This window comes from Nestor notabilis, unplaced genomic scaffold (genome assembly GCF_000696875.1).
Source record: "Nestor notabilis isolate BGI_N333 unplaced genomic scaffold, ASM69687v1 scaffold3573, whole genome shotgun sequence".
NCBI classification, from domain to species: Eukaryota; Metazoa; Chordata; class Aves; order Psittaciformes; family Psittacidae; genus Nestor; species Nestor notabilis.
Window position 1 is genome coordinate 5,687 of NW_009922218.1, and position 13,758 is coordinate 19,444.

General features: G+C 49.1%; 1 protein-coding gene across 1 annotated transcript; it reads left to right on the forward strand.

Moving 5' to 3' along the window:
* The first annotated feature begins 2,942 nt into the window (after positions 1 to 2,942).
* Positions 2,943 to 12,734, forward strand: CYSTM1 (cysteine-rich transmembrane module containing 1). Its single transcript, XM_010011504.1, has 2 exons — positions 2,943 to 3,193; positions 12,269 to 12,734. The coding sequence occupies exons 1-2, from the start codon at positions 2,965 to 2,967 to the stop codon at positions 12,373 to 12,375; spliced, it is 336 nt and encodes a 111-aa protein (XP_010009806.1). The 5' UTR covers positions 2,943 to 2,964; the 3' UTR covers positions 12,376 to 12,734.
* Positions 12,735 to 13,758: the final 1,024 nt, after the last annotated feature.

Sequence of the window (13,758 nt, forward strand, 5' to 3'; positions counted from 1 at the left end):
TGAGGTGTCTGCCCAGGCATCTGTCTGGCTTCTAGTAGACTCTCCAGTTTTCTCCTTCACATTAACAGGTAGAAGCCGAGTTACTAGCCCCGCTCCAAACCTACCTTGTCTTCAAAACATGCTCTGAGATGGCTAACATGGAGCTGCTGAATACTCAAAGAGTACTGGCATTTCTTTCTTGTTCCTTTTGCCACTTTCTCCCTGTTTGCTCAAGCCATTGTCAGGCTTGGGTTTTTAAATGCATCTGTCCAGTTTCTCACCCTCTTCTGCAGAGCTGTTCATGTGCAGTTTTCTTCACTCATCCCCCAGGGCTGTTGCTTTTAGCCAAGCTCTCATCTTATCACACTCATTCCCCTCAGACCTTTCTGCAGAGATGCTTTTTTACCCATGTGGTTCCACTGGCAGTTGTACCAGCTCTCCAGAGGGCTTGTGGTCACACACCGGGTTCTTGTACAGAAACCAGGCACCCACAGCACAGTAAGCAGGCTCCCTGCTTGGGTCCTGAAGGGAACAGGGGAGGGAGTGAATGTCCAGCCCTGATTGGAAGGAGGAGGATGCCCCTGGGGGTCCCAACAGAAGTTGCTGTGGCAAGAGAGCAGAGTGATGGCTGAGTTTAAGTTATCCACTGCCTGAATTTGAGTTCACAGCCAACTGAAGAATGGCTACGTCCTTTAAGCCTTGCTACAGCACTAAAATGGCAATGATACAGCACTAAAATGGCAAATGTAGATAAATGAATTGATGCATACAATACATGCGCTTTGGCCTTGTTCTTCCCTGGGAGCTTGCTTTTGGCTGCTATTTTGGGATGATTTTCTAGGTTAGATGAACATTAGTGACCCATTATGTCCCAAATAATTTGTTGCATTGAAGTGAGTTGTAGGGCTTGCTAGCTGTCTTCCACAGGCTCTCTGAAGGGAGGATTTCCTTGCTGCAGACTTGGTTAGAGGTGTTGCAGTGCAGTACAGTGCTTAAAGATACTCTAATTAAATGTATGTTGTGCTTGTCCATTTGAAGATGAGCACTTAAGCGTCTGGCTGACCTGGCAGTGGAAACAATAAGTAAATAAAATTCCTCCACTCCCTGGCATTGGCTGTACAGTTAAAACTCTTGTCAAAACCATTAAGAAATATTATTTGAAAGGTAACAGCAGTGCCTAAGCAGTTAACTGGGACTGTGCAGCAGCGAGCGCCTTGTTAGCTATGTTCAGGCAGGAGTAATGTGTAACTAAGCAGAGAGCCTGAGGATCCTTGCTTGGGGAGGGACGGTCTGTGCAGTGATGAAATAGCAAGCTGTAAACAAGCAAAGCTCACTGCAATTCTGTCAGGGACTGCAGCAGCTAAACATAGCCCCAGAGGCTTGACTCACTTGGCTTCTGCCCGGCACATGATTGCTCTGGGCTTGCCATGGGGTTACAGAGGTGAAATTTTGTAATCTGCGTCGCGCCAGAGCTCGGTCTAGATGTGTGATGGTCTCCTCTGGACTCAGAATCTGCACACCACCAACAGTGAGTACAGAGCACCCAGCTCAGCCTAGTCCAGCTGCTTGCCCTTTCCAATGCTATCCAAAGAGGATCCTGCTTGCCACCTCCCCTGCTCCAGGCTGATTAGGTTGGAGAAGAGAAGCAGCTTGGAGACCTCGTAGCAGCCTTCCAATATCTGAAGGGGGCCTAGAAGGATGCTGGAGAGGGACTCTTCATCAGAGACTGTAGGGATAGGACAATGAGAAGTGGGTTCAAACTGAAACGGGGGATATTCAGGTTAGATATAAGGAAGAAATTCTTCCCTGTGAGGGTGCTGAGGCGCTGGCACAGGGTGCCCAGAGAAGCTGTGGCTGCCCCATCCCTGGCAGTGTTCAAGGCCAGGTTGGACACAGGGGCTTGGAGCAACCTGCTCTAGTGGAAGGCGTCCCTGCCCATGGCAGGGGGTTGGAACTAGATGATCTTAAGGTCCTTTCCAACCCAAACTATTCTGTAATTCTATGCTGGCAGCAGCAAGCTTCAACACAGGCAAATTATGTTCCTGGTATTTCTTCCTAAAGCCTGTGGGATGTGGGAGGAAATGGTGACCTTCTGCACCCTATAATGGTAGATGGAAATAGCAGAGTGCTGTTACTGCAATCAGGATGGTTCCTGAACACATGGTATTAAGGACACTTCTGTTTCTCAAACAGAGAGAAGCTTCAGAAACCTAATGTAAGAAATGGTTTGCTTAGTCATGCTGCTCAGAGGTTAATTAAAGTTGCATTACTGTGACAGTCTTGTCTTTTGGTGGCTGTGCCATGACTAATAGGTTGGATAGGTTTTATGAACATCAATTCTCTGAGGTGTCTTTAATGTTGCTTTTTGAATGAGACTGAGTCCAAGGTCCTGATTGCTTGTGGCTTAATGATTCCGTTGCATATTACTGGAAAAATACGTGATGTTCTGGGTTAGAGTGTCATCACTCTATTGTTCAAGTACAGCCTTGCTCCAGAGTGCTGGTCTAGAAGCTTGTAACAATTAGCAGGAGCGTAATGGACATTTGTGTTTGCTCTTTCTCCTGTTGAGGCTATCAAGCATGTCTAGGACATTTCTGCATGGCTTTCCTTTTTAATATAGAGAGATACATGAAGTAATCACTTCTAAATCTCTCTTAAAAGCAATTTAATCCTGAGTGGAAGCAGAGGATTTTGCTTTGCAGTCACAAGACTGTTAAATGTCTTAGGGTGAAACAGCTGATGCATGACTGGAAAGCAGCAAGTCACTCTGCTGTGTCACTTAGAAGAAATCACTTCAACTCAGCCTATGCCCCTGTGATAGGGTTAAAAGATAAACTTGCTGCTTGACCAGGTATTTTGAGGTTGTTTCTCACACTTGAGAGCAGTCTGAAGTGGGAATTGCATGGTCATGGATGAAGCAGACGAAAGCCAAACCAATTCCTGTGTTTGTCTTCCTTCTTCTGCAGGACAGATTCTGCATCACACATGAACTACGACAACCCTCCACCCTACACCGGCCCGGGCCCCACCGCCCCGTACCCACCCTATGCACAGCAGCCGGGGGGTCCTCCTGGCCCCTACCCGGGCTATCCTCCTGGACCCACTGGGCCCTACCAGCCAGGCCAGCCGGGTTACCAGGGCTATCCCCAGTATGGATGGCAGAACGCGCCCCCACCTCCAGGACCGGTCTATGCAGATGGGCCTAAAAACACAGGTAAGCCTAGCAGCCAAGGTGCCCTGTCAGCGTGACCCTTTCTGGCTTGCACGTGTATGAGTAAGTGTTGACCTTGAAGTAATGTGGTTACGAGTGTCTGACCCTCACAGGGCTGGGGGAGATGAAGGCTTGCTTGAAGGAGCGATTGTTGATAGCCTGGTTTCCTGCTTGCTTTTCTTGTTGTGTCTCTAGCAGTTCTCTAGCTGTTGGAAGGTACTGCAGAACATCCTTAGTGCTGGTACCTCAAGGGTATCCTTGTGCTGAGCTTCTTATACTGAACTTTTTTCTGGCTTTATCATAGAACTTTTTGCTGGCTTTATCATAGAATCATAGAGTCATAGAATGGTTTGAGTTGGAAGGGACCTTGAAGCTCATCCAGTTCCAACCCCCTGTAAAAGTATAGTTCTTACCAAATTAATGGTCATCAGTTTTAGTGAGCCCATCAATACCTGTCCGAGTGATCTATTGGAATCGTTCCTGGTCTTCTGTTGGTTTTTTTTTTCTGAAGCTATTATTGTTCTGTGGACAACCCCAGATTTCTGGGGAAGGGAAAGGGGACAATGTAACTTATCTTGACAGCTAGCTGCTCCGTCTGTGTATGTACTCAGTATGGTATGCTGGTTTACTCTAGCACCCATGGCTCTTGTGAGGCTTGCTGCAGCGCTTGGTGCATGCTTGAGTTGTCAGAGGAGGGATGAGAAGATTATTAAGGGACCAGAGCATCTTTGTATGAGGAGCTGAGAGAGGAGGGACTGTTCAGCCTGGAGAAGAGAAGGCTCAGGGGGGCCTATCCATGTGTATAAATACCTGATGGGGAGGAGTGAAGAAGAGGGAACTGACCCTGCTCAAGCAGAGATCCCTTCCAACCTCAACAACTCTGGGATCCCGGCAAGGTTGGGTTGGGTCTCTGCCTTTTCCCTATGGAGAGAGGAGGATTTAGCTTGGGATTTTTTTGGTAACTGTCTTGCTGGTAAGGGCACTTGCCTAGAGACCGAGTTTATTCTTGTCACTATTTCACAGGCTTTGGTTGTAAAATCTCTGCTCATACATCGTGGGGATGTACTCGCCCCCTCAGCTCTTCAGTGATAAAAATACTCATTCAGGCTGGGAAGCCAGGAACCATCATCACCTCTCTTCCTCCATTGCAGTGAATATCACAACAGACTCTTCTTGAGAAGAGCCTGAAGTACCTATAGCTGTTCTGGCTGCCTTGGGGTGGCCAGAGCTACCAAAGGGGCTGTTGTGCGGGAGGGAATGTGGGAAGTGCTTCTGTAGAGGTGCTGTCCAGGCACTATGCTTTAGGTGGGAACTCTGTCAGGAAGGAAAGGAGACTTAGGATTTGTATGTGCTGCATGTCCGGCATGGTCATGGACAGATTAATGTGGGTGGACAGAAACGAGACCAACATGTACCTCAAATCGAAACCCAAGTCAGTGCTTTACAGCTGTGTGAAGCACTAGTAACTTCAGGTACTGCTGCTGTAAAGACTGGCTGGCAAAGTGGGTATTGAAGCTGACACAATGGAGAATTGTCAGTACTCAGACAGTTCCCCTGAGGCCTTTGCCACTGTATAAAGCTGTCTTTTGGCCATTGCACATTTAAGGTCGTTCTTCACATACTGTTGTTGCCATGGGACATGGTGTGATTTAATCTAACAATCTGTGGCCTGTCTGGAGTAGCAATGGACACAGCCTTGGAGAAGAAAAAAGAAGAAAAAAAACCTCATATAGCTCACTCTGAGGTGCTACGGGGAAACAGCTTAAACTTAGTGCTGGTTTCATCACCCACGCTGCAGAAGAGGTCATGAACCACTGAGCCTTGTTTCAAAGGCTTGCTGTTAAGGCCTCCTGAGGCTGAGCAGCACTGGGTGAGTTCTGCAGCCATGTGCTGCAGTCATACGACTCCCCAGCTGCAGCACCCAGCCCTTTGCATCCTCAGAATGTGGGAGCTGTAAGCCTGAGCTGGATTGTTCAATCCCTCTTGTTGGGGTCATGCTTGGCAAGGGTAGGTAACATCTAGGCAGGAAAGAAGAAGTTATCACTGTTAAGCAAGCAATGACTTTGCTAGAAATAGGTGAGGGAGGATGTAATCTTTTCAATAGGACATTGAATAGGGGCACATATATAAAGGTTGGAGGAAGGTGGAGTCCAGAACAGCACAGAACAAGGAGAACAGGTATATTCCACTCTAGGATTAGTTGGCCATGATGAGGGTCTGAGTTGCAGAAATCGGTTTGTGCTGTTGGCCATATGACTTCTGTGAATTACAGCACTGTAGAAGAGGGAGACTGGAGATAATAACAGCAGCTGGTTGTCCCTTGTCCCTTCTCCCAGAATAGATGGAGTCCAGTGTGTGCAAGCTTGCACCTCCGCAGTCACCCTCACTGCCTCCATGCTACTGGGTGCAAAAGGTCCTGAAGCATGTTTCTTCTCCAGATGGAGGAGCAGTGAGCCATAGAGGCTAGGTGACTTGGTGAGGTGGCACACACAACTTCATGACCATGGATTTGGGTTGTTTGATAGCTGGGGTTTGGGCTTGCCCAGGCTGCCAATAGCGAAGTCTCCAGAGAAACAACACTTCTTGCGTCTTGCAGGGGGCTAATAACTGACTTGGCCATTAGAAATGAACCACTTGACCTTTACCTACAGAGCTGATAATTTATATGTTGACCCTGAGGGATGTTATCCTTCAGGGTATCTGATTCAGCTTTCTGTCTCTGAACTGACTTGTGCTGATTTCTGTCTGCATCTTTCCTGCTGTGTATATCAAAGGCTATGTTGTCTGCGCACATGAAGTCTGCCCAGCCATGAGTTTCGGGAAGGCCATAATCTGCCATTCAGTGTCACACAGTGGTTTGGGTAGCTAAATGGAACTCGCCTGCAGCAGAACAAGGCTGAGAAACACACGACAGTAAGAGCACAGCGTAAGGAGCCAGGCCTTGAGCAGGAGAGGCTTACCTTGGAGGAAGAAAATATCTCGTTTCCCCACCAGTATTTTCATTCCCCAGTTACTCGTTATCAACTGGCATAAAGAAACCACAGTATCTGGTGACTGGTCATCACGTGCTTTCTTGTCTATGTAAATTAGAGGCGAAATGTACTGCAGCTGATAATGAGATGCTTTAAAAAGAAGTGGAATGAGCCAAAGTATGATGTGGCATAGTAATTTTGCAAGCACTGGCTGATGTTAGCAATTTGCCGGGTTTAATCTCCCCAACCCCCCTGCCAATACATAACAACATAATGGATGAGGCTCTTCCCTGCTGTGCCAGAGGGCACCAGGCTCTGTCAGCAGCCTTTCTTCCCCCCAGCCCAGGGCAAACAGAGCTCAGTGCTGCATTCGACCTATTGTACACACAGGCTGGAAATCTTATTTCTGGAAGTTGATTATGGGTAGCAAAGCTGGCTCTGATAAGAGTAATAGTCACACTGATGCTGCCTGCCTCCTAATGTTTGGCCAGCTGCAAGAATGAACAGGTCACCTAGATACAGTCACTGCCTTCTGCTCAAAGGGTGGATTTCTCCTCTATATGTGGAGAGGAGGGGATGCTAATCGCTCTGGTTAGGCTCTCTGGTGCCTTTCAGCAGTTGCCCCCTTGCTTCTCAAGCCGTGTCAAGCTGAGCCTCCCCCAACAGGTTATTTGGAGGGCAGCATGTAGCAATATCAGAAGGCCTTCTCTCTGTATATTGACCCTTTCCAAGCATTTCCATTTAGTTTAACCCTCAGGACCTGTGATTCCAGACAGCTGGCGTCCTGCCAGAAAGAGAAATCTCACTTGCCAGTTGTCCTCTTATCTGCCTCTTACACTTTTGCATTAAAACCTGCTGTGCTCCCTCCTCCAGGACTGCTGTATCATACCTCCCTCTGTCCCCGGCTTGTGTCAGCTCACTGCACAAACAGTGGGGGCTGTTTGCTGGCAAACAGTGTTGTCCTGGGGCTAACGTCTGACCTCACCTTGGCTGCTTTTAACCCCAAAGGAGAGGATAAGCCGAGAAAAGCCTGATGCAAAGAAAAGGATTTCAGAATTCAGGTCCTGTATCTGAAAACATGTTCCAGACAAACTGGCTAAACCAGACTAAGGCTAGCTCCATAGTGGACCAAATTGAATGAGGCTGCTGTTCTGGACAGTCCTTCCCAGTCTGGGTGAGAAGCAAATGCTGTAAAGTAAATGCTTTTTCCAACACTACAAGTGCTGCACAGATTGTGGTACTCAAGGAGAGTCTTGCTGAGTGAATACCCTCTGTGGCATGTTCCCATTGTCCCCCCTGTCTGTCACTCAGAACACTCTTGCAGGACCCTTGTAAGTCTGAGTTTTTGCTATATAAATCCCTCCAAGCTCTGCAGAGCTGACCAATGCAGAGGCTCAAGTACAACATAAAGTATGCTTTTCTCCTACAAGGAATGCCTGTAGCCCTGCTTTTTAGCAATGTTGAATCCTTCCTGGGCACATCTATACTCCATAAATGCTGATGGGCATCACTGCCATCATCTCTGAGATCAGTGAATCTCATACCTGTGCATTCACGTGAGGAAACTCACCTCTTCCACAGCCCTGAGCTCAGCTGCAAGAACATCTTCTGCACAGTTTATGATCAAGCATAACTCATGCTTGGAGCACATAGGATGTGTGAGAGGAGAATGGCTTTTCCTTGGTGTGAAATGTGGCCAGTGCAGTGTTGGCTCTGGAAAGTTCTCACTTGGCACGCTGGCATGGTAATTTCTCTGCAGTGTGTTGCCTTTCAGCTCCCTGAAAGCTGAAACAGCTCTCTAGGGTGACTGCAAGAGCTGCTCAGACATGTGAGAACTGAGGGGCAGGATGTTTCATAACCTGCTGGATATAGTCATGCAGCCACAGAGGAGGGCAGGCTTGATACCGGCGTGCGTCATTGTACATTAGTTGCTTCTGCTTGAGTCCAGGCTGAAATCTGGGCTAGGCCTGCAGCTATCCCTGGCAGAGGGGATTTGCAGGTGGAACTACCCCTACTTCTGGGCAGTTTGCTTCCTTTCTACTTGATTTGCGCTCAGGTGCTCACAGTTGTTTGGTGCTTTGTGCTCAGAGCTGTTTGTGTTTGGAGCTGGGGATTGTCAAACTTGTTCTGTTTTGCAGCTTTGGGAGCTTTTTTGTTTGGAAGTAGGCTATTGTATTTCCATCTGGCTCTGGCTGATATCTGTTTCAGGAGTGTGCTAAGGTATTTCCTGAAATCTGAATATGGTCTTGGTAAGGACTGTGTGTATAGTCAAAGCCTCAGGGCAGGAAGGAGTTGGGGGGCCGGGGAATGTGACATGTCAGGCATGAAGCTGTCAAGCATGAGCAATTATCCCCAGAGAGGAGAGTGAACAATGCAATGTCTTTCTTGCCAACAGAGTTAGATCTCATCTGTGCCCAAGCTCTGCCCAGGAGGTCTCGTGGGTAGGGAGCAGCCCTGGTGGCAGCTCGTGCAAAGATTTTAGTTGAAGTCCTCAGGTCTCTGCTTCCTGGCCATGCACCTCTTCTTCCTCACTTGCTGCCTGCATTGGGATCTCCTCCAGGACACATGTCTGTCCCAGAGGTCAGCGCTGGGTGTTCCATCCTCCTGCAGCTGGGTCTGCAGACCTAAAATGGGCATCCCAAAGAGCAGCTCAGAAACACTTGGTTTCTAGTCACTGTCTCATCTGCATCCCTTGGCTGCTGCTCACACCCTTGTTCTGTTGCTCGCTTTCCCTTCTCTGGCCTTCATCCCGAACAGAAAGACTTTCAAAGGACTTAGGTAAGAATGTTTGGAAGGTAGAACCAGATGCACAGACTGACCTGACTTACCAATCTGCTGCAGGCAGCACTTAACCCTGGAAGAAACTATTATTAAAATGGTGGTGTGCAGTTTTAAGCAGACTTCTTGCTGCCTGCACAGGCGAAAACAAAGCTCTTGGTGCTTGTGATAAAAACCACTTTATTCACAGGTGGGGAAAGACTTTTTGGTCCCTTTTGTGCTGCACGCTTCCTCCTAGACGAGACAACTGAGGTATTAATACTTCTGCTCTGAATAGTTGTGACTATGGCAAATAGCTGTTCAGATACCACAGGAAGAGTTTTGGTCTGCAGGAGCAGTGGTTGGTGAACTGCTGCTTGCTGCTTCCTCATCTGTGTTCCAGGCCTTGCCTAGTAGCTTACAGCAGCTAGGAGTGCAAGTAACCTGTTTACATGTGAGGTGGCTCTATGTGCTGCACACAGGTCCTGAAGTTTACTTCTCCTTTAGCTCCACCTGACAGTCTTGCAATACCTAAAGGGGGCTGACAAGAAACCTGGAGAGAGGCTTTGGACAAGGGCCTGTAGGGACAGGACAAGGGCAATGGCTTTAACCTGCCAGAGGGGAGATTGAGATGAGCTCTTAAGCAGAAGTTCTTCCCTGTGAGGGTGCTGAGGCGCTGGCACAGGGTGCCCAGAGAAGCTGTGGCTGCCCCTCGCTGGCATTTTCAAGGCCAGGTTGGACACAGGGGCTTGGGGCAGCCTGCTCTAGTGGAAGGTGTCCCTTCCCATGGCAGGGGGTTGGAACTAGATGAGCTTTAAGGTCTCTTCCAACCCAAACCATTCTATGACTCTAAGACTTACTGCTTTTCTCATGCCTTTTCACCTTGGGAAGAGGCAAGTCCCAGTAGCTGGCTGGTGCCAGGCTGGGCTGACCCAGGGGTGAACGCAACTCGCTCCTCCCCAGGCAGCTGAGCCTGCCCCTTGGCTTGCCTGAGGTGAGCTGTTGCTTGCTCTCTGCCTGGATGTCATACCTGAAATGCCTACGCAAGGGCCATGGCCCCCAGTGGCATGGAGCAGGACTTCTGCAAGGGCTTGCAGAGCTTGAGGGCTCTCAGGTGCCGTCGCTGTCAGCTTTCTGGGGGGTGCCCCAATGTGAGTAAACTGGTACCTTAAAGGGAGATTTGTCCCTGGGACAGGATGGGCTGGTTCTGTCGTCAAAGCCTTGTAGACCCATTAAAACACTGCGATAAGGAGCACTACAGTCTAAGGTCGCAATACCAAACCAGGTGAAAAGTGCTGCCTATGCTTTTCCTTCATGGAGCTAATGATTAACGCATCAATTAGGTATGAAAAGAAACAAAATGTGTATGCTTAAGATAAAGCAGACTGTGCATGAAATAACAAGGTATTGTAGTATTTGTTTTAAAAACAAAGTAGGAGTTATTTGCTCTGGGTTGCGCAGGCTGGTACTGTGTGATTACAGGGAGTGCAGTCATTTTTGGGGTAAGCATGATTCATTGTGGGCTATGCTCTTTAAGGGTGATTAGAAGCTGGGAGGGTCTGCTCAGCTTATTCCCTCTCCCATCCTGTTCTAGAAAAAGCAATGGAAGCATCAAAACTCACACCTAAACTTGAGTGCCTCTGAGAGAAACCACCCTTTTTTCTCTTCTGTATCAGACCACCAGTCCCAAAGTGCTAATGAGCTTCTGCCCATGGTGGCACAGACCCTGGCATGCCATAGATCTTGGAGAGCCTGACCCTGGGCAAAAGAAAGGCACAAAGCAGCTAATGAAGTCCCCAGTAAGGCTCACCACAGCAAACTGGGTGGCTTTAGCTTGGAGACATTCAGGCTTCTGCTAAGGACCATAGAAAACCAGTGGTTGCCCTAAATGGTGTATTTTGGGTTGGGGTTTTGTTGGTAAAGCTATTCCAGTAGAAAACCAGATCTCTGTTAATGGAAAACTGCTGATTGAAGCAAGTTGGCAAGACCTTGGGTAGATTGCATCAGTGACGTGTTGAGCAAGGCTTCCTAACAACATGATTTTGAGAGGTTTGAGTAAGGTGCTTAGGATTTTGTTATGCTCTTACTGTGCTGCTCACAGGGGATTCTCTGCATTTGAAGTAGCCCTAATGCATAGCTGGAAGAGTGGCTGAAGATGCTACCACATACTGTTGATTTCCTTGGGTACTTCGGTCACTCTGTTTTAGTGCTTTGAAGCTGATGTTCTGCTGCAGTGTCCAAAATGAGAGGATTGGTGTAGGATGTCTCCAGCTTACTGAGAAGCTTGACTGTGAACTGTTTATCTAAGCCTTTGTTTGAACTGGCTTTTGCCCTGTGCGCTTTGGTAGCTGTAAGCGAATGGTTGACCATCTTGATCTGTTCTGGTCTTGTAAGACTAAGCCCCACACCCAATTGGTTGATGAGAAAAGGTTTTTAACATTAATGCTGTATGGCTGTGGTTAAAGTTTCTCTGGCAGTTTGTCTGGTGACAGCTGTCCCTTCTGTCCCAGCCCTGTCCTGACTGGACTGCTGTGCCTGTGCGTCAGCCGGTTCAGTGCAGACCTTTCCAGCACGGGCTGGCAGTGGCAGTGCTGAAGGTGCTGGCAGGGAGGAGCGGTGCCTGCTGCGACCCCACCACCCCACAAAAGCCGCTGAGCGGACACGTGGTGGCAGTGCCCATCTCCCACCACACAGCCCTGCATTCAGGAGAGCCATTTTGTTCAGTACTCCAGCAAGCGTTTCATAACAGCACTTTATATATTCTCTGAATATGCTTTGTCATTACGTCCTCAACATGTGGCCGTAGTTGAAAACTTCTAATGGGTTTAAAACATCTAATAAGCATAAATCATAGAATCCCAAATGATTTGGGTTGGGAGGGACCTTAAAGCTATCTAATTCCAAGCCCTTGCCACAGGCAGGGACACCTTCCATTAGAGCAGGCTGCTCCAAGCCCTGCTCAATCTGGTATAACCTAAATATCAGCATCAGGCCAGTGTCACTTGTGATCCAGTTGGAACAAAAAAGGCTTTTAAAGTGTTATGCAAAAGAGTTACTGGTGTACAACACATTGAAGCCAAGCCAGGAGTGGCCACCAAAGTAAATGAGAGAGCTGCATCACACAATACACGAGGAAAGGGGAGGAAGAAGACAGAGGAAGCACATCTAATACAGGCGTCCAGTGAAAATAATCAATAAATTCAGGGTCTTGAGCAACCTGCTCTAGTGAAAGGTGTCCCTGCCCATAGCAGGGGGTTGGAACTGGGTTCCAGCCCATTCCATGACATGGCTGGGTGCTGTGGGTGTTCCTGTTCTGCTCTGGGTCTGACGGAGCTCTGTGTCCCCACAGTGTACGTGGTGGAGGAGCGGCGGAGGGACGACTCCGGCGAGAACGCCTGCCTGACGGCGTGCTGGACCGCACTGTGCTGCTGCTGCCTCTGGGACATGCTGACCTGACCACACGCAGCCACCTCCAGAACCTCTCGCTGAGTGCTATGCAGGCTCCCCACTCCTGCCCTAACTCCTTTCTGTTACTGTAATCAACACTCTGCTTTGCACAGCCAAGAGTTCCCATCTGTCAGTCCTAGCGCCTTTTGGGGTGGGGGGTGCACTCCTTTATTTTAGTAAAGGAAAAAAAAGAAAATCCCTTTTTAACATTTCTAAGACTTTTGTTGTAACTTTGAAGAATGTGCTAATGGTGTATTTCAGCCAAAGGCATTCCTATGAAATGTATATTTATCAGTTGAAATTTTCCTAGTCCTAGAAATGAAGACGTACGCAATAATTAAAGCCAACAGTTGATTTTTCTCCACCAGGTCCCGGCTGTTTCACTCGATGTGTCCCGCAGAGGGTGTGCTTCCCCCGCTGCTCCGTTCTCAGCCCAGTGCTGGCTCCGCAGCACCACTGATCGACGCGGCTTCCAGCAGCAGTTGGTGCTTCAGTCCCTCGCAGGGGCCTGGGCTAGGCACCTCTGGCCCCGCTGTTACCAGCATCTGGGGGATTCTCTGCAGCGTCCCAGTGCATAAGTTGCGGGAGAGCAGTGGGACTGGCCATGGTGGGATGTCTGTGCCTGGCACTCTGACCCCTCATCCATCAGTACGCAGCTCAGCTGGGTTTTCATCCCTCTGCTCGCTCAGAGCTGACCCGGTTTTGAGCAGTGATCCACCATCACCCTGCTGCAGACTCTAGGCTTGCGGGGGGTGAATTAATGGGGAAGAAGAAACAAGGCCATGGATTAATTTAGTGCTGAGGATTTATAGCTGAAGCTGTTTCGTGGCATGCCTGGCCAGAAGAGGGATAAAAAGCTTTTATCTGTGGCAAAGGGGGGAAACCTGCTGCTTGTCACGATCCAGCTGCCCACTGCCCCGGTCTGCTGCTGTCCTCCTGCCTTGGGGTCCTGGTAGACACACACTGACTGTGCTTTGTGCCGCTGCAGATCACCTATCACCTTGTACCCTCTGGAGCAGGGCTTCCCTGGGTGCTGCACTCTGCATTCCTCGGTTCATGTATGTATCCAGCCTCCCCAAGACCTGTCAGCAGAGGGAAGGGTGGCCCTAGCTGAGCTCTGTTGGAGTTGCACTTCCTGGGCCCTAAAGCTCTTCCCATGCAGCAGCGCAGGCAGCAGCTCTGCTCCCCTGCTTGTGCATGGGCCTGGGCCCAGCATCAGTTATAGGGACAGGGCTCAGCTGCGAGAGGCACAACAACTGCCCACATGCATTGGACCTGGAGGTGCCTGTGATGGCTGCCCCTGCCCTGCCCTCCTGCACCAGCTGCCCTGCTGCAGCACACAGCAGCCAGCCTGCCCTGCGCCCAGCACAAGCAGCACTGGGGAGGCTTCAT

Coding starts and splice junctions, on each gene's coding strand:
- CYSTM1 (XM_010011504.1), top strand. CDS start 2,965: ATGAACTACGACAACCCTCCACCCTACACCGGCCCGGGCCCCACCGCC. Junction 3,194..12,268: donor AGATGGGCCTAAAAACACAG/GTAAGCCTAGCA, acceptor GTGTCCCCACAG/TGTACGTGGTGGAGGAGCGG.